Genomic DNA, 21471 nt, shown 5'->3' with positions numbered 1-21471 from the left:
GTGTTTCAATGGTATACCCATCAGAGTTTGGAGAAGAGGATACGCTTGACCTCTTACCATTTCCAGCTAAGTAAAGACACAGATGTGAGGAAACAGCAGTGCACATTTTGGAAGAGACAGAAGCAGGGAGAAGAAGCCAAGAGTGGCTGAAGGCCCCTTGGAGGTATCTCTCAGGGTGTCAAGGGCTCCTTGGAGGGCTCTCAGTCTAATCCCGTAGCCAAGTCCAGACACAGACAAAGGGATTCTTTTCAAAGCTTTATTCTTCTTTTACAACTTAACAGCTCTACAGGTAGCAACTAGATCTGAGCAGCAGCATCCCTATGCCCTAAGTTGGAACAGTTGGTCCCCGTTTGAAAGGCAATTACTGGCAGACCCCTGAATATAAGGACTAGGGAGAATCCCTCCCCTTTTCCCTTGGATCCTCTGGGCGCAACCGTTCTTTGAGCGCCAACTGGGCGCTACGCCTCCTTTCCGCGCTCTCCATTTGGCGCCGCTCTCTGTGTCTGCGCCGCGCATCCAACCAGTCTGCTATCGGTGCTGGGTCACTCCCTGGACTCCTTTCTAATCTAGGAATGTGGGTGGGAGGAAACTCTGTCAGCTGCGGGCCCTGGGAAAAAGGCGCGCGCTCCTCTCCCAGGAGCGACTGCTCTTCCTCCAAATCAGAACTACTCTGGGATTCTATGGGCTGAGTGTCCACCCTGACACAGGGATTCTGATGTGAGGTAGCAGATATGCTGCCTTGTTGGACTATGTCTTTGCCTCCTTATATGATCTCTTTGTGTATTTGTAAACAAAGCATTCAGAGGAATCCAATCCTATGGAGTACTGCCCCTGAAGCATGTCATTGTCCAGGAAAGCATACAACAATATTATTTGTGAGCTCAAATATGCATCAGCATTTTCTGCCACCACCAGTACATCTATGTGATAGCGATAACAGGTTAGGTGTAAACCTCAACAACAGAGGCACGGTAAATGCTTACTAGTGGCAGGGGAAAATGTGAGGGAAAGCATATAGCTATATGTGGCATACTTCAAAATAGCAATGAGGAACTGACATGCATGTAAAATAGGGAAAGCAGATCCCCTGCAGTAAAAAGCTCTTTTCCCAGAAGTTATATTACCATTTTGTTTTACCATGAAGTTAATGGTTTCAATAGCTGACGCTTTGAAAAGGAGTTGGGGAGTTCCTAAAAGACAGATCAACCGGAGGACTGAGTGGCTTTGGTTTGGAAAGGCCATGATGTTCATAACAGTGCTCAATAGTAAAGAAATGAATATAGAGAACAAATGCTCTAGTTTGCAAGTGTTTGCGTTTGTATTCTCTCTCTCTCTCTCTCTCTCTCTCTCTGTGTATTATACACACACACACACACAATTATAATTTACCACCACCACAGCATTCCAAATCATGTATGGTGTTGGTGTTAGATGCTGGGATTGTATATGCATTGGTGTGTGTGTGTGTGTGTGTGTGTGTGTGTGTCTATATCATATGTATGTATGTATGTGTATGTGTGTGTGTGTGTGTGTGTGTGTGTATATATATATATATATATATATATATATAGCTAGAAAACAATTGAATTTAGCAAACTAAATGGAGAATGTTATCACTTTAAAATTAAACTGTTGAGATTAAAGACATTTGAATTTCAAAAGCAGTATTTGAAAATACTTCAGATAGGCAAGTGTAACTGTGAATTTTTGCTGAAAGAGACATTCAAGTAAATTTCACTTCAAGCTTCACTTCTTAGCCATGAAATTCAATGAGTAGTCTTGCTCAAACTTCTATCTCTCATTCTTAAAGGGCTGAGAAGAAAAAATGAGAAGGTATGTATGATCACATGAAGACTGCAATTTGCAGAGGGCGGTTGGGTTGCAGTAATATACACATCAGTAAAATAGAGATAGAAATAAAATAGAGAAGAAAAAATGCAGATGAAAGCTGTAGCTAACTGCATATGCTCCGCTTATGAAATTAGTTTTAGAAATTCTCTAGGAAGAATGAGATTTGGGGCAGAGTGGAGCCACAGAACAATAAAATATCTGAATGGGAGAAATCTGCTCATCTCTACTTGGGATGCACATATGCTGTTCATCTGTGTACACCGAAAACAGATGAATGCCATCAGAGCTGTCAGGTCTAACTGTGCTCATCTATTTCATGGTGCACCTGTAGGAGATAAGATGGACAAAGAGCAGGCCCTATCACCCATCCCACCAAATGATCATCGATGCCAAAGCTGAACAGCATGTCGAAATGGTCATTTGTTCTAAACAGAAGCAGCTTATTGTACAGCAGTAGCTGTGCTGCTTTTTCTGCACACAAACATGTCATGATCATGGCCAATGTATTCAGGACTTGGATTGTAACCCTCTGAGCAGGGACCATGTCACTTCTGAATATTAGTGCTAAAGAAATGTTAGATACTAATGGATGGCCTATTCAAACAACTTCAACTTCTAATAATCTCTGATCCTGTGATTGTATAAAGGTAGAGAAACCAGATTGCCTTGCAATGAAATACATTAGTGAAATGGCAGAAGACAAAAATCAATACAATACTATTCTTTCTAGCTATAAAACTATACAGGAAAGTAGATTAGGTCATAGAGGTTATGGGAATATCACTATACCTAAGGAAAAAAATTGAGGACCTAATGAACAGTCTTTATGGATACACATCCCAATTCATAAAACTACTGCTATCTTCCAGATTAGGACAAGGAGTTATCTCAACTGACAGATGCCAAAAATGAAATAAAATGACAATGGACATATTCTGTCATGCAAATTTGTTGTACCATGGGCCATTTCTTGCAAGCCAATGGAACTAATCCTGCCACTGTACATAGTAATTCACAATAACCCATCTGAAAAACAAAACTATCAGAACCTACAGCAATGTAATCAGGCCCTTGTTTGTTGTAAATGAACAGAAGCAATCCATTCAGTTGATCTGTTTTAAATATAAAGGAGATCTCGATGTCCAAGCCACCATGAAAAACATTTGAATGGAGTTCTAGGAAACCTTCAGGAGAAAGGGAAGGAGAAAAAAAAATCAGAGCAAAGAATGTTATACTGTAGCTGCTATAATTATGTACATGAAGATGAAATGTAATAGAATTCCGTTCATGGAATTATATATAATATCAATCTAATAAATGCAGGGCTCATTTCTGAGACTGAGAAATTTTGGAGATGCTTAATCCATATCCTGCATTTGGTACAATATATACTCATAATCCAGCACTGAATTAGCCACACTCATAAAGACTTCCCCATCTATTTCAACCCCAGTATGCATGTGGGACTACCCTACTAAAATAGGGTAGTCCTTGAAGGCAGGCAGAATTGTCTTTGTATTACACTTAGATCCAAACCACATGTCACTTTCAAGATATAGCTAGCAGCTACATCTTGTTTTCTTTTTTACTCTAGAATAAATCCAGGCCACAATCTGGACTGGGACTGAAGGTAGAAGGGTTAAAGGCCCCCTACTCCCATGCTAAAGTCAAGATCTGGATTGGGACTCCTGCCACTTACTATACAGTAGGGGTGCAAAAAATGTGGCCCATTGGTCACAGGCCTGTCTGGGGGACCCATGGCCCCCAGAAGCTGCTTGTTGTTTATTTGGTCAGTCGCTTCCGACTCTTCGTGACTTCATGGACCAGCCCACGCCAGAGCTTCCTGTCGGCCGTCGCCACCCCCAGCTCCCCCAAGGTCAAGTCCGTCACCTCCAGAATATCATCCATCCATCTTGCCCTTGGTCGGCCCCTCTTCCTTTTGCCTTCCACTTTCCCTAGCATCAGCAACTTCTCCAGGGTGTCCTGTCTTCTCATTATGTGGCCAAAGTACTTCAGTTTTGCCTTTAATATCATTCCCTCAAATGAGCAGTCTGGCTTTATTTCCTGGAGCATGGACTGGTTTGATCTTCTTGCAGTCCAAGGCACTCTCAGAATTTTCCTGCAGCACCACAGTTCAAAAGCATCTATCTTCCTTCGCTCAGCCTTCCTTATGGTCCAGCTCTCGCAGCCATAGGTTACTACGGGGAATACCATTGCTTGAACTATGCGGACCTTTGTTGTCAGTGTGATGTCTCTGCTCTTAACTATTTTATCAAGATTTGTCATTGCTGTCCTCCCAAGAAGTAAACGTCTTCTGATTTCCTGGCTGCAGTCAGCGTCTGCAGTAATCTTTGTGCCTATAAAGACAAAGTCTGTCACTGCCTTCACGTTTTCTCCCTCTGTTTGCCAGTTATCAATCAAGCTGGTTGCCATAATCTTGGTTTTTTTGAGGTTTAACTGCAACCCAGCTTTTGCACTTTCTTCTTTCACCTTCATCAGAAGGTTCCCAGAAGCTGCTGCTACCACCAAAAAGGGGGGAAAGGAAAAAATGCTTTAGGAACAGGAATCTTGTTCCTAGAGCATCTGAGGAAGCAACACTTGAAGGTTCCTGCCTACTTCCTATGATGCTCTAAGAACAAGCTTTCTGTGGCAGGAACCATAGAACTTATTCCTAGAGCATTTTTCCTGTCTTTTTGGTGATGGTGTTGGGGTGGCTGGGGTGGGGAGCTGTCAGGGGTATCTCTTAGCATGGGCAGTGGCACAATAGCTCCGATTCCGAAGAGCAACCACAAAACGTGGGGGAGGAACTTTCCTAGACTCTTCCAGACAGGGAGAGACAGACTCCTCAGGTTTCAATAGTCCAGCTGGACAGAGAGGGCCTCTCTTCACACACCTCTGTGAGAGATAGCGAACAGGGAGAGGTGGGGCTTGGAAAGCCTGAATTCTTAGACGCCAGGTGCAGAAGCAGAGCCAAGAGAGAGATGGCAGGGGCAGAGTTTAGGCGATCTGGCCCAGCGGGAAAAGCTTCGCGTAGAGACCTCACGAGATAGAAGGAGATCCCCCCCACCCCTTAAGTTAGGAAAGCGTGCCCGCCTTTTCTCAAACCTAGGGGTGGACGAAAGTCACTTACCTGTCGTCGAAGGCCGTTCGCGGTGGGGGGGAGGCGCTTCGCTGGTCCCCCCATGAAGTTCAGGCCGGGGGGGAGGCTTCCCGCCTCGCCTGGCCGAAATTCAGGCTGGGGGGGAGGCTTCCCGCCTCGCCCGGCCGAAATTCAGGCCGGGGAGGAAGCGCACCTCGCCCGGCCGCGAACGCGAAAGTAAAAACAAAAACAAAAAAACGCCCCCTGATAGGCTACGTGACGATTCACGTAGCCTATCACGGCTAGATCTGCAAAGTCAGCCGTGATAGGCTACGTGAATCGTCACGTAGCCTATCACGGGTGACTTAAAAAAAAAAAAAAGCGCGTACGCGAATGGCGGCCCCCATAGGGAGCCGCCATTCGCGTTCCTTATTTAGTCGCTGTAGTCTACGTAAATGTTTACGTAGACTACGGTGAAAATAAGGGCAACGCAAATAGCGTTGCCCTTATTTTCGCCGTAGTCTACGTAAACATTTACGTAGACTACAGCGACCAAATAAGGAACGCGAATGGCGGCTCCCTATGGGGGCCGCCATTATCCATACGCGCTTTTTTTTTTTTTTTAAAGTCACCCGTGATAGGCTACGTGACGATTGACGTAGCCTATCACGGCTGACTTTGCAAATCTAGCCGTGATAGGCTACGTGAATCGTCACGTAGCCTATCGGGGGGCATTTTTTTTTTCCCTTTCATTGCAATGGCGGCGGCGGCAGCCGGTCGAAAGACCGGCTGCCGCTCCCGCCTCGCTCAAACACCCGCCGAACCGCCGGCCGGACCAGCCACCGGGAGGGACATTCGGTGAAGGTAAGTCCCATCCCGGGGGGGGGGCGGGGGGGCGGAGGATTTCTCCCCGAAACTTGTTCGGGGGGCCGAACACGTTGGCGCTCTGCCCCCCGAAGTTTCGGGGAGAAATTCTCCGCCATCCCTAATCAAACCATGGGCAACTTTCAACCTTCGTAGCTTCCCTTTGAACTTCCTGAAGGCATTTCCTTTGTAGACTGAGTTACTGACAATTTGCATCAGTATGACCCATTGAAGTTAAAGGATTAAACAGCCGTGGATAGAAGCCTCTTATCTGTGTTTTGATGTGGCTATTTGAAGTTTAGCAGGGACAAAAGCGAACCCTGACAGGAGCAGGCTTCAGTACCTTGATGCTGTGACATGGAACAGATGCTGCTGCTGGGGTGAGTGTATAAGAAGGGTAAGGGTGTGTGTGTGTGTGTGTGTATGTGAATGGAGTGTGAATGTATGTGTGAGTGTTGTATGTGAGTGTGTGCGTGTATACGTTCAGCCCATAGCACACACCCGATGCATCCCTTAGGGCTGAAAATGTTCTGCGCTCCTGCTATAGAGTAAAAAAGAAAGAAAACATAGTTGCTAGTTGTGTCTTTGAAGTGACAGGTGCTTGGGCCGTTTGTGTGTGCATCATAGCCTCTGTACCTTCATTGGCTTGTGATGACTTTTTCATGAAACTGAACTGCCACTAGAAAGAAAAGCAGAGAGAGAAAAAATGTCATGTTCTTCTTTGTGTTGTTAGGCTCTTGATGTTCCAGGACCCGATGATGATGGTACAATCCAAAAGGTCCTATAGTAGCACCATCTCTGTTCACTTGAAAAGAGCTGAAAAATTCAACTCCCTCACATTGATCAGGTTCTTCTGTGATAAAGTGGAACATCACCTAATGGTATGGACTTCACAGGTATGGAGCAAATGCACTTGAGTAATATCAGGTCATCAATCTGGAAGGCAAAGGTGCTGGTGTGGAAAGTAACATTATGACTGTCCTTCAGACTTCGTAGCAGTTGTGGGGAAAGTGATGGAGATGTGAGGAAAAGTCTTCTCTATTATGGCTCTGACTTGGAGGTTTATCCACACTTTCAAAAGGCCTGCAAGCCATTTCTGTTTAGGCAAGCATTTAAAGGGATAAAATGGGTTGTTTTTCATCCAATTTTTACTATTTGTGCTGATTGTGTTTTATCATTTTTCAGGCCTGTTTGGAGTTTACTGTAACACACGTAAGATATTTAACAGCAGCAGCAGCAAGTAATAAGAATGTTTTATCCACTTCACAAAGTTCAAAACAAAAAGAAAAGCACAGGTAATATTTCAAACAATTTTAACGTGTGATTATACCTTTCCCAAGAAAATGTGCTCCATATGCAAGCACACTGGGACACCCTTCCCAACTGTGATAAACATTTTGTTGCTCCTCCACTTCTTTCCATTCTAAAGGCTCCCAAACCTCATAGGGATGATGCATCTTTTTCAAGAATATGTCTCGGAGACACCCCACAAATCCTTTTGTGACTACTTTCGTGGTGCCTGCCCAATAAATAAAAACACTTAATTGTTTAGAATACAATGAATATATCTGAATGTAAAAGTAAAACAAGAATTATTTTATAGCTTCAGAGGAGATCCTTTCGGGGTTGCACTGATACAGGAGATCACAGAATCAGGTTTACAGTTTCCCAACTCATCTCCTTTGGGAAGGTTCTGGGACTTGACCCCAGCCAAATTGCTGATGCAGCAGCAGGTCAAGGACTTGTAGGGACTACTTTGGGGTAGGCATAGAGAAATACCTTCAGTAACATCTTATTTGGAATGGGCTGTTGAGTTATGTGAATTTATTTAAAGAATTTCTTTAGCTGCTGTGGTGCAAACCACTGGGCCAGTTCACATGGTCAAACAGCCCACCATAGCTCAGGTAAGCCATGGTGGGTTAAGGCGCGTGCTGGCAGCCATTTTGAATATTCAAGTCACAACTGTGGCTTGTGTCATCAAATCCATGGGTTATGCGAGCATTAAACCACCTTCGCATAACCCTAAAACAAGTCATGGGTGGGTTCTGTGAGACTTGTTTAAACTTCACTTAACCCATGGTCCCTGGGTTCAGTTGACACAATGTGCCATGGTGCCAATGGGCATCATCCTAGATATTCAAGCCATGGCTTGTCATGTCATTTGAACCTATGGCTCAAATAAATCACAACGAGCTGCAGCAATCGGGTGAATTTGGTGACTGTATCAAACAAGTGTACATTACAAAAATTTCATCAAGGGATGGTGAAAAAAATTCAGCCTGTAAAGGTAACTATGACAAGCAAACACTTTCCATTATACTAAGGGTAAATTACCAACATAAATCCAGCTTTTGAAGATTCAGTTAAATGCACACAGGATATCTAGATCAGCACATGAAGAAACAGTGGATGGAAGTACAGCTGCATTGTAAATAATGTTTGCCAACATAACACAGAATGAAGCTGGGAACTCCTGACATGAAAACCACGCAGAGCTTTCTCACCTGTGTCATTTCTAAGGTTTGTAAAATCCTGTGGAAGTCCTCCAACAAAGACTCCTGTGTTTTCTCCAATAATGGTACTACCACTAGTAGCTGATGAGGAAACTAAAAACAGTGGGGAAAATTTATTTCTACTTGTATTCATTTTATTAATAATATTTATATGCCGTCTTTTAACAAATGTCTCCAATTCAAATAAAAACAGTAATACATAAATACAAGAAACCATATTAAAGTAGCATTAAAACATTAAAACCACTACTCACAATTTAATAGGCCAATTTTTTAAAAAGTCAAACTTTTATTTATTTTCAATATAACAAAAACAAACAAAAAACAGTGTCAGAGTAATATTAACAAAAATTCAATAGTCTTATCTTAGATATACACATTAGTATATCTAGTACATAAGTCTGAATAGGTATCCAAATGAGACTGACAGCGATGGAATATACATTGAAACTTTAGAGAGCAGTAAGTAAAAGGCCAAATTAAAGAAATGCAGTGCTGTCCACATGACATAACAGCCCACTGTGGGTTATTTAACCCAGGGTAAGCCTGCAGCACCTGCGGCCACCATTTTGAATATGCAACTCCTGCTCAGGGGTTATTGTGTCATGTAAACCTGGCAAGTGTGGGTTATGTGAGAGTAAAATGACTTGTTCTAGGGGTATGTGAGAGTAGTTTAACCCTCGCATAACCCACACTTGCTGGGTTCACATGACATGACAACCCCAGAGCGGGATATGCGACCTGGCACCTGTGAGCGCCACGGCCCGCAGCTCATCCGGACCTGGTCAATGTTTCAAAAAGGCTGAGAAAGTGGGAACCAATCTTAGCTTTGAAGGGAGAGTATTCCACAATTTGGAAGTCATACAGGACAAAGTCCTTTCATGGCTGCCTGATAAATAGGCCTTTACAAGTGGGTGTGTCCTCAAAACAGCCTTGCCTGCAGCTCTAAATAACTTTACAGGTTCATAACAAAACAGGCAATCCCTCAGATAGCCACTTAGCCAGGTCACTTAAGGGTTAATACCAACATCTTGTATTGAACTAAGGAAACAACTGGCAATCAGTGCAAATCTTTCAAGGGTATCCCTACATAGAGCCTGTTGTAATAGTCTCACCACAAAATGAAACTAAGGCATGGATAACTGTTGCCAGATGAGACTGATTCAGGAATGGTCACACAACTAAATAGTTGTGCAAAGACACCCTTTGCTGCCACCACCTGAAAATACGGGGACAGTGTAGGTTCAAGGAGCACTCTCAAGTTACGAGTCTGACCTTCTGCGGGGTGGGGCAACATCCCATCCAGAACAGGTTGAATCCCAATCTCCAAGCCAGGCTTTTTACTGACCAACAGCATCTCCATCTTGCCTGAATTTAATCTCAGCTTGTTCACGCTCATCCAGCCCATTATAGAACCCAGGCAATGTTCAAGGGCATTGACTGCTTATTTGGGAGTTAGACAACAAAGAAAAGTAGAGCTGAGTGCCATCAGCATATGATCTGATGGCACCTCATTCCAAAGCTCCAGATGACCTCTCCTGGCAGTTTCATGAATATATTAAATAGTGGATGGGACAAGATAGAATCTTGTGGGTATCCATAGGACAATAGCATTGCTGCTGAACAGGAAGTCTCCCCAACACCACCTTCTGGACATGACTGAACAGAAAGTATTGGAAGCACTGCAATGCAGTGGCCCCAAGGCCCCACCAGACAGTCCACAAGGATACCATGGTTGATGGTACTAAAAGCTCTTGAGAGGTCCAAGAGAACTAAAAGGGCTGCATTCCAGTTCCCAGTGTTGATCACCCAACAGGGTGACCAAAGCTGTCTCAGTCCCAGCCATATCCTAGACAAAAGCCTGATTGAAATGGGCCCAGATAATTTTTATTCAGGTTTCACCATAATGTGGTGAACTACAAAATGTTAGATCAAAATTCACTACCTTGAATTGTGTATATAATAAAATGTACAACCATAGTGAGTAACAGGATGAAGATAGGCAGCTGGAAGTGGAAGTCATAAAACAGTGTGCCAATGCAACAGAGATTATCTACATGTTGCCCTTGAAACCCCTGTATACTGCTGCCACGAGCAGAAAATTCCAGGAGAAAGTGCAACCAGAACTACACTAGATCCTATCCTTCTGCAAATTTTTATGTTAACATTATCACAGTGGAAGGGCATGGATTTGCTACAGCAATGACACAGAGAATTAGGCTCTTTTTTAAATTAAGCATTTTAATAGATAATGGCCTCAATCTACATCTTATTATCACCATCTGCCCAGCATGTACATGCCATTCTGAACCCCTTGCCAGCCCTTTACATACCTGTTTCCTATGTGATTTGAAAGCTCAGGTTATACACTTTCTCACACAAATAAAATTGGAACTAAAACTGGCACTACTGCCAACAGAACCTCCAGAGTATGGAATCCACAGGAAGATAGGGTTGTCTCTTGCAGGGAAATCCAGCCCTTTTGGGGCCCGATGGATCCCCACATCAGACTCAGCTCAACCTGCATCAGCGAGCTGAGTGGCGGCAAAGTTCCCAAAACTCGGGAACTTTACTGACGTTTTTTGTGCAAAATGGCAGTGCCACTGCTACCTGCCACCATTTTGTGCCGTCACGCACAATTGGCTCCTTCTCCCCCTCCCGGGATGGGAAGAAAGAACCAGCTGCACATAGCAGAGGGGTCACTGTGTGCAAAATGGAGGAGGAGCGGGAAGCAGCACTCCCCTCTCATCCTCTTCCTGTCTGCCACTGCTGCCGTAGCAGGGATAGGAGGAGATGGGAGCTCCCGTCCCGGCTATCATGGCGGCAGTGGCAGTGAGGGCAGGAGTGAGAGGGGAGCCCCTCTCATGCATCCTCCTACCCTTCATGCTGCACTGCCACCACTGCTGCCACAGTAGCAGGGACAGGAGGAAGAGAGGGGAGCACTACTTCCCTCTGCTTCTCCCATCCCTGCTACTCTGGTAGCAGCACTGCACCACTGGAAAATCTGCCAGCTGACCTGACTTGGTGAGGACTGAGTTGAGCCATCCCAAACAGATTCCTCCAACATCCCCACAGGAGGATATAGCTGAAGGAAGAGTAGGATGTGGAAATGTCCTCTCCTTAAATTGGGATGCAGAGATACTACAGATGCTCACCTTGGCTTGGAGCTCCAGACTAGGGATGGGAGAACCAGGGATGCTCAAGCTCGCCAAGATTGTCTGAAGTCCACTTTTAAGCTCAGTTTGCCTCCCTCCCATTTTTGTTTGTTTTTCTTTTCCTTTGAATGGGGAAACTGCACATTTCTATGCACATTTTTCAAAAGTGTGCACTTTCTCCGCCACTAAGTAAAGCATGAAAATGTGTATTTTTCAGGGCGGGGGGGGGGGGAATACACATTTAAAGTGCACATTTTTAAAAAACATTTTTTAAAACGTGATCACAAGTTTGGGAATGTGTGAGCTTTTTCCAGAAAATGCACTCCCATTCACATTTGGGGTTTTGAACGGGGCAAATTCTGATGATTTGCAAACTGAACTGAAATTCCCATACATCTCTACTCCAAACTACATATGCTAAACTTGTCCCTCCACTTTCATATTGTAGCGGTAGATATGAAATATAAACTCTCCCTTCAGACATGTACTTTTTGTTGTGGTACATTCCATCTATTTTCAGTGATACCAGGCTTCTTATGAAATATTAAGCAAAGGTGTGTGCCATTTCTTAAGTCTCATGATCATGGAAGCTGTGAGAGACACAACTTGCCCTGTTTCCGCAAGCACACATTTCTGTTTAAATCTGGTACTCACTTTTTTTTTTCAAAGTTTTGTATATGTTTTCAACACTATGGTTTAGGAACTATACAACACAGGTCATTGTTTGTCTATAGCATGTGTCCAGCAGACCTTAAAACAGGTGTTCCACCTTCTTGAACTAAGGTATGTAGACAGCGATGGGGCAGCATTTTGATTGGTCAGCATTTTTAATTCACACTTCTTGGTCTAATACGTGGATTGGAACACAGCTACCCTTTGGACTGTCCAGTTGTCTGGGCAATCCAATACTAGTTTGCAATACTACTCTTGGCTCAAGAATCGTTTCCAAAATGTGCATATTAGGGAAAGTTGTGCACAAAATGCATATGTCAGGAAAAATTGCATACAAAAATAAATGCACATTTATTCTAAAATAGAACTGATGCAGAAATGGGAAAAATCAACTTAACATTGAATACATGTGAAATGGCGGGAGGGGAAGCATAAAAAGGAAAAAAAAAATAAAGGTGAAGCTTCTCGTTGCATTGTGCAGAATTATCTGCTATTTTTGCATTGTGCAGAATATCTGCTATTTTGCTGTTCTCCATTGGTAAGCTGCTGTGATGTCAGAGAAGCTTGGAGATCTGAGCTGCTAGAATGTTGGTTTTAATTTATAATGAGCCCACTTACTCACTAGCTTTATTCGCAAACATTCTAACTGCTCAGTTAGAGGAAAATATTAACACAAGGATCACACACAGGTCTGCTTTTGGTTTGGAAAGCATTCAGACAGGCCAGGAGGTCTGTATTCAAAATGAACTAATTTCTGTGTATAAACCTGTATATGTATTTCCATCTTGTATATTATTATAAGTTTAGTCTTGTAAATTATTACTGCATCCTTCCAATGATAATGTGTGTGAATATGATTTTGGAAGTAAAAAACAGTAAAACAGTGATAAGTAACAATGAAAAAAATCTAGAGATCATTTAGAAAAATATATAACATGGCAGCCACTCTTCAGAAAATTAATAATAATCCTATGAACTGATAGTAATGAGAGAATTACCTGTGAACTGCCCATCTATAGTGATTGTTCCCAAAGCTTGATTTCTTACAGCAATTATATGGTGCCAACTGTTATCATTATATTGTCTTCCACCGTCATTATCTGGAGTTAGTGCAACAGCAGATCCCTTTTAAAAGATATTTAAATGATTAATAAAAATGTAACCAGTTAAGTCACTGAGTCATTGTTATATCAGTCTTCAGATACTTGGGTAACTTTCGTTCAAGCAGAAATTAGACTATCCTGCAGTAATAAAGATTCCTCTTGAAGCTGAAGCAGGGTAAAGCCATTTACAATTAAACTTTTCAACTTTGCATACAATTTAGTGGTAAATTATCATTATACACAACCTCATTACACACATCTTCATTCAATGACATTAGTGCAATGTACTATGCTGGGTGAAACTGGTTCCAGAAAAAAATGAAACCATTGTGAGTTGGTCCAGTCAGTGACCTAGGTGGATAGTGACACCTGTCATTCTTCCATAATCTGGCTATTTCTGGGTTTATCATTATGTCTGGCCTCCCAGAGGTGGTGGCCAGAGTGTCAGGGCTGGGCCATCGGCTGGTCAGAAGTGAGCTGGTAGAAGTCAGGAATGAGGAGCAGTAGGTCGAAGCTGGTAGTCAAGACTGAAGAGCAGATCAGGACCAAAGGAAAAACCAGGATGCAGGATCAAGAAACAAGCCAGAACCAATGGAAACACCAGGCGGCAGAACCAGAGGACAAGCCACAAAGGATATGGAAACATGCCAGAGCTCTGGAAGACCTTGTTGTTGACCAGCTGAAACAGGAAGCCCACCTTCTTGGCCAGGAGGTGACAGTGACCAGCCTGGATGGATCAGTTCAGACCCTGAAGATACTAAACTGACTAGTCAGATGCAGCAACAGTTCTGTGGCTCAACATACAGGGCAGCTGCACACAGACCCAAAGGTGTTCAGTTCGAGCCCCTGCAGCTTCTGACACAGAAGTACCTTTGACCAACACCATCTAGTGAAGAGGCTGCAACCCCTTTTTATCAGATGAAGACCTAGAGACCAATACTAATGTGGGCTTATTTTATTTTGCAATATGAAATCTCCCAACACAAACTCACACACAACAGAACTGCCAGAGCATATAAAATATCTCAACTAATATATTCAAACTAGAATGTTAATGCAGACATAGGTACAAAAATGATGCATATGTATCCTAAGTACTTTTTTAATCCTTCATATCACACAGGAAAAGTAACCATTCGAAAGTGCTTTCTCAGAAGTTTTAAATATATATATCAGGATTCTTGTTGGCTTCTGGGAACAGTTCAAGAGTTGCTGGTTTTGACCTTTTTATATCACTAAGGGAGCAATGCTATGGCCACTAGACAGCGGCTAGACGGCCATAGCATATGCTGTTATCTGGGAACTGACCTTGGACTCTGCACTCTGAGGTCAGTTCCCAGAGAACCAACCTTCCTCCACTTCCCACTGCCTCGGAGGCAGCATGGAACAGCCCCATCCTCCACGCTCACAAGAGGAGTGTGGAGCGGCCAGAAAGGAGTGTGGCTGGGGGTGTTCTGGGGCGAGGAGAGAGTAGCTGCCTGTATGACACATCCTATGTGTCATACAGCAGCCTCCTTCCCCGCTCCATGCTCCTGTGGCTAGACAGCTGAAAGCGGCTGTCTGGCAGAAATAGCAGGGCAGGAGGAGCACGGAAATGATGATCCACTCCGTGCTTCTCCTGCTTTGCTTTGGATAGGTGGTTGCCTCCGAGTTCAGAGATGGCCACCTATCTAGATAGGATTGTGCCCTAACTGCCTTGTATCTAAGGGCACAATCCTATGGATGTTTAGACTAGGGATGTACGAAAATCACTTACCTTTCACGGATTATGCTAAAGGTGGGGGGGAGGCGCTCCGTCCCTCCCCCCGGAATCCTGGACGGGGGGGAGGCGCTCCGTTCCTCCCCCCCCGGAATCCTGGCCGTAGCCGCCGCCGTTTGCGTCCCTGCAGTCAGCCATGATAGGCTACATAAATGTTTACATAGCCTATCACGGCTGACTTAAAAAAAAAAAAACAACGCGTGTACGCAAATGGCGGCGGCCATGGCTGCCGCCATTTGCGTTCCTTATTTTGGCATGTCTTAGTCTATGTTAACATTTACGTAGACTAAGACAGCAAAAATAAGGGGAACGCAAATAGCGTAGTGTCTACGCTATTTGCGTTCCCCTTATTTTCGCCGTCTTAGTCTATGTAAATCTTTACGTAGACTAAAACGTGCCAAAAAAAGGAACGCAAATGGCGGTGGCCATGGCTGCTGCCATTTGCGTACGCACGGGGTTTTTTTTTTTTTAAGTCAGCCATGATAGGCTACGTAAAGATTTATGTAGCCTATCACGTTGTTGTTTTTTTAACTGGAAATGGCGGCAGTGGCAGCCGGTCAGAAGACCGGCTGCCATAGCCGCCGCCGCTGAACCGCCGCTGAACGGCCGCTGGAGCCGCCGCCGGAGCTGCCGCCGCCAGGAAGATCCGCCCCAGGTAAGTCTCATCCGGGGGGGTGGAGGGGCAGGCCGTTCTACCACTGATTTTGGGGGGCCGAATGCGCTGGCATTCGGCCTCCCCGAGATCCATGGCGGAACGTTCGTACATCCCTAGTTTAGACAGAAAAAGTCCTACAGCTCCCTGCATTCCCCAGCCAGCAAGGCTGGCTGGGGAATACTGGGAGTTGTAGGAGTTTTTTCTGTCCAGTCCATAGGACTGTGCCCTAATTTACTTAAGACTTTCCTTTCATTCTGTCTCCAGACATATTCACCTGGTTTTTTGGCTTTACTTAAATTTGTTTTGAATTTCTAAAAACCCTTTATATTATTTTGAAAATAAAACATAAGCCATCTTGCAGATTTCTCAATGGTAAGCCAGGGTAGAATTGTTAATAATAATAACTTGGAGGCTCGGAGGGTGGCAACAAGGGAGAGGGCCTTCTCAGTGGTGACTCCTTATTTATGGAATGATCTCCCTGATGAGGCCCACCTGGCACCAACATTGTCATCTTTTCAGAGCCAGGTTAAACCTGCCCTCTTCTCTCAGGCATTTGGCAGCATATCTGGCCCCATCACTTCCTGGCATATAGAAGGGGAAGAAATGGAAGCAGTGACAGATTTTACTTTCTTGGGCTCCAAGATCACCGCAGACGGTGACTGTAGCCATGAAATTAAAAGACGCTTGCTCCTTGGGAGGAAAGCTATGGCAAACCTAGACAGCATAGTAAGAAGCAGAGACATCACCTTGCTGACAAAGGTTCGTCTAATCAAAGCTATGGTTTCCCAGTAGCAACGTATGGCTGTGAGAGCTGGACTATAAGGAAGGCTGAGCGCCGAAGAATTGATGCTTTCGAACTGTGGTGCTGGAGAAGACTCTTACAAGTCCCCTGGACTGCAAGGTAGGGGTGTCAGAGAATTTCTCGCCGAAACTTCGGGGGGCCGACTGCCAACGCGTTCGGCCCCCCGAAGTAGTTTCGGGGAGAAATTTTCCGCCCCCCGCCCCCCCCCCGGGATGGGACTTACCTTTCCCGAATGTCGCTCCCAGCGGCGGGTCCCAGCGGCGGTTCGGCAGGGCTTCGACAGGGGCGGGGGCGGCAGCCGGTCTTTCGACCGGCTGCCACCGCCGCCATTCCAAGAAAAGGAAAAAAAAAATAAACACCCCCGTGATAGGCTACGTGATGATTAACGTAGCCTATCACGGCTAGATTTGCAAAGTCAGCCGTGATAGGCTACGTCAATCGTCACGTAGCCTATCACGGGTGACTTTGGGGGGGAAAAAAAAGCGCATACGCTAATGGCGGCCCCCATAGGGGGCCGCCATTCGCTTTCCTTATTTGGTCACTGTAGTCTACGTAAATCTTTACGTAGACTATGGCGAAAATAAGGGCAACGCAAGAAGCGTTGCCCTTATTTTCGCCGTAGTCTACATAAATCTTTACGTAGACTACAGCGACCAAATAAGGAACGCGAATGGCGGCTCCCTATGGGGGCCGCCATTTGCGTACGCGTTTTTTTTTTTCCCCAACATCACCCGTGATAGGCTACGTGACAATTAACGTAGCCTATCACAGCTGACTTTGCAAATCTAGCCGTGATAGGCTACGCAAATCGTCACGTAGCCTATCACGGGGGCGTGGTTTTTTTTAACTTTTAATTTCGTGGCCGGGCGAGGCGAGGCGCCTCCTCCCTGGCCTGAATTTCAGCTGGGCGAGGCAAGGCGCCTCCCCCCCCCGCCTGAATTTCGGGGGGAGAAGCGAAGCACCTCCCCCCCACCGCGAAGCAAGCTGCGAGATGAGGTAAGTGACTTTCGAGCACTCCTACTGCAATGAGGTCAGATCAGTCAATCCTAAAGGAAATCAACCCTGACTGCTCATTGGAAGGCCAGATACTGAAGCTGAAGCTCAAATATTTTGGCCACCTAATGCGAAGAGAAAACTCACTGGAAAAGATCTTGATGCTGGGAAAGATTGAAGGCAAAAGAAGGGGACGGCAGAGGATGAGATGGCTAGATAGCATCACCAATGCAATGAATATGAACTTGAGCACACTCCCAGAGAGAGCGCAGGACAGGAAGGCCCGGCGTGCTATGGTCCATGGGGTAGGGATGGCGGAGAATTTCTCCCCGAAACTTCGGGGGGCCGAGCGCCAACGTGTTCGGCCCCCCAAACAAGTTTCGGGGAGAAATTCTCCACATACACCCCCGCACCCCGCACCCCCCCCCCCCGGGACGGGACTTACCTTTCCCGAATGTCCCTCCCAGCGGCGGGTCCGGCCGGCGGTTCGGCGGGTGTTCGTGCGGGGCGGGAGCGGCAGCTGGTCTTTTGACCGGCTGCCGCCGCCGCCATTCCAATAAAAGAAAGGAAAAAAAACACCCCCATGATAGGCTACGTGACGATTAACGTAGCCTATCACAGCTAGATTTGGAAAGAGAGCCATGATAGGCTACGTAAATCGTCACGTAGCCTATCACGGGTGAATTTAAAAAAAAAAAAGCGCATACCGCTAATGGCGGCCCCCATAGGGAGCCGCCATTCGCGTTCCTTAATTGGTCGCTGTATGACCATGTAAAGATTTACGTAGACTACGGCGAAAATAAGGACAACGCAAATAGGGTTGCCCTTATTTTCGCCGTAGTCTACGTAAATCTTTACGTAGACTACAGCGACCAAATAAGGAACGCGAATGGCGGCTCCCTATGGGGGCCGCCATTTGCGTACGCGCTTTTTTTTTTTTTCCCCAACATCACCCGTGATAGGCTACATGACAATTAACGTAGCCTATCACAGCTGACTTTGCAAATCTAGCCGTGATAGGCTACGCAAATCGTCACGTAGCCTATCACGGGGGCGTGTTTTTTTTTAACTTTTAATTTCGTGGCCGGGCGAGGCAAGGCGCCTCCTCCCCGGCCTGAATTTCAGCTGGGCGAGGCAAGGCGCCTCCCCCCCGCCTGAATTTCGGGGGGAGAAGCGAAGCACCTCCCCCCCACCGCGAAGCAAGCTGCGAGATGAGGTAAGTGACTTTCGAGCACTCCTACTGCAATGAGGTCAGATCAGTCAATCCTAAAGGAAATCAACCCTGACTGCTCATTGGAAGGCCAGATACTGAAGCTGAAGCTCAAATATTTTGGCCACCTAATGCGAAGAGAAAACTCACTGGAAAAGATCTTGATGCTGGGAAAGATTGAAGGCAAAAGAAGGGGACGGCAGAGGATGAGATGGCTAGATAGCATCACCAATGCAATGAATATGAACTTGAGCACACTCCCAGAGAGAGCGCAGGACAGGAAGGCCCGGCGTGCTATAGTCCATGGGGTAGGGATGGCGGAGAATTTCTCCCCGAAACTTCGGGGGGCCGAGCGCCAACGTGTTCGGCCCCCCAAACAAGTTTCGGGGAGAAATTCTCCACATACACCCCCGCACCCCGCACACCCCCCCCCCGGGACGGGACTTACCTTTCCCGAATGTCCCTCCCAGCGGCGGGTCCGGCCGGCGGTTCGGCGGGTGTTCGTGCGGGGCGGGAGCGGCAGCTGGTCTTTTGACCGGCTGCCGCCGCCGCCATTCCAATAAAAGAAAGGAAAAAAAACACCCCCATGATAGGCTACGTGACGATTAACGTAGCCTATCACAGCTAGATTTGGAAAGAGAGCCATGATAGGCTACGTAAATCGTCACGTAGCCTATCACGGGTGACTTTTAAAAAAAAAAAGCGCATACCGCTAATGGCGGCCCCCATAGGGAGCCGCCATTCGCGTTCCTTAATTGGTCGCTGTATGACCATGTAAAGATTTACGTAGACTACGGCGAAAATAAGGACAACGCAAATAGGGTTGCCCTTATTTTCGCCGTAGTCTACGTAAATCTTTACGTAGACTACAGCGACCAAATAAGGAACGCGAATGGCGGCTCCCTATGGGGGCCGCCATTTGCGTACGCGCTTTTTTTTTTTTTAAAGTCACCCGTGATAAGCTACGTGACGATTTACGTAGCCTATCACGGCTGACTTTGCAGATCTAGCCGTGATAGGCTACGTTAATCGTCACGTAGCCTATCACGGGGGCGTTTTTGTTTTTGTTTTTACTTTTAATTTCGTGGCCGGGCGAGGCGAGGCGCCTCCTCCCCGGCCTGAATTTCAGCCGGGCGAGGCAGGAAGCCTCCCCCCCGGCCTGAATTTTGGCCGGGCGAGGCGGGAAGCCTCCCCCCCGGCCTGAACTTCGCGGGGAGAGCAGTGAAGCGCCTCCCCCCCACCGCGAAAAGCTGCAAGACCAGGTAAGTGATTTTCGTGCACCCCTACCATGGGGTCACAAAGAGTCAGACACAACTGAACAACAACAAATGAGTCTCTTGATTGTCTCTGGCTTATTGTTTTTGTTTTAGATATATGTTGTTGTTGTTGTTGTTGTGTGTGTCTTATTTGTTCTGTGTTATTACATGAATGATTTTATATTTTATATAATGCATTTTAATGGTTTTTAATTTTTGTGAGAGTTTCGGCTATGGGGCGGTACAGAAATATAATGAATGAATGAATGAATGAATGAATGATAATAATAAATGGTATTTTAGAGAGCAGAGGACAGCAAGGCCTGGCGTGCTATGGTCCATGGGGTCACGAAGAGTCGGACACGACTGAACGACTGAACAACAACAAATGAGTATGGTGAATTGAGTAAGTATCATAAAACCACAATCTCCAGGTTCAACAAAAAAGTGTCCCTTCTATTTGTATCACACTTTAATGTCAAGACCAGCATGGGCATGTGGAGATGCATTGTTGGAGGCTCCTTTGCTATATTTTTAGATATCTACTTTATAAATAAAACCAGAGGAAGTAACTATATTGAGACTGGGATCCAAAAACGATGCAGGCAAATGTGGGGAGCTTGGGCATGCTCAGTAGTGACATTTTTCACCTTTGTCTTTGAACAGCTAACCTGCACATCATACCACAAACTGATTTTGAAATTCCCCTTTATTTCAAAAGTACTTTGTCTTACAGTAAGAAAATAAGTCAAAAGCTCCCTTGAGTTCATAGAACCAATTTCACAGTTCTTTGGATACTGGCCCGAACCACTTTCACCTCATTTTCCAACACCATGTTGTTCTTCTGTATTTAAAGACAACGGCTTGGATCCTAAGCAGCTCTTCTATTCATGTAAAGGGAAGGATCCATTTCTGCCAACTTCCCCTCCATTTGCAGCCCCCTGCACCAATTCCTATACTATTCCCAAGGATCCCCCCAATTCTTGGGAGCAGAGAGGGGTGGGGAGTGCAGGGGCTCCAGGAGGAAAGCAGAAATCCCCAGTCCGCGAACATGAACTCTGCTCCATTCACGGAAGGAAAGTTAGGCTCCCAACTATTGTATAGCAATTTTGTGGCATGCAACTTTAATTCTTTAGTGAGTGCATGTGAAACCTTTCCCTTTCTGAGATTTTAATGCTTTGCCTCTCCATGTGCTCAGATGGAAAGTCCATGGAAAATTTTTGGATATGCTTTTTCCAGACAACCTCAGCACACATGGACATCTTGTTCCCCCCCCCCCCGAAAGAGCAGTTTCACAAACTGATGCTCATTATAGTGAAAAGGATGGCATATGCATGTCTATTAGTTATTAAAGTTATAGTATGAACGCTTATCAGAATGAGAATCCTATTGAGATGCACTGTTAGAGAGGTTCTGCACTTAGGTACATATTCCAATGTGTCTTCCGATGTGCATTCAGCCTCTGTTTATTCTCCACTCCACTGAGCTTGCATAAGAGCTTGCACGTCCATCTGCCTATTATTTTTATTTTTTCTGGTGGAAAGCAGATCAGACAGAAT

The 21471-nt window shown here is 45.5% G+C and overlaps 1 protein-coding gene across 1 annotated transcript in view; it reads right to left on the bottom strand.

Moving 5' to 3' along the window:
- Nucleotides 1–21471, bottom strand: part of USH2A (usherin) — an 809138-nt gene that overhangs the window by 536568 nt on the left and 251099 nt on the right. Inside the window, exons 23-26 of the mRNA XM_084828794.1 lie at nucleotides 13133–13259; nucleotides 8299–8400; nucleotides 7125–7301; nucleotides 2901–3035 (exon numbers count right to left, since the gene is read on the bottom strand). Of these exons, the coding sequence (XP_084684920.1) occupies nucleotides 2901–3035; nucleotides 7125–7301; nucleotides 8299–8400; nucleotides 13133–13259 (541 nt within the window). The remainder of the gene's footprint in view (nucleotides 1–2900; nucleotides 3036–7124; nucleotides 7302–8298; nucleotides 8401–13132; nucleotides 13260–21471) is intronic.

This window comes from Heloderma suspectum, chromosome 1 (genome assembly GCF_057233095.1).
Source record: "Heloderma suspectum isolate Gila_16-S chromosome 1, 16-S_ref, whole genome shotgun sequence".
Lineage (NCBI taxonomy): Eukaryota > Metazoa > Chordata > Lepidosauria > Squamata > Helodermatidae > Heloderma > Heloderma suspectum.
Note: the sequence above shows the minus strand (reverse complement) of the source record. Positions and strands in the feature narration are given on the sequence as shown.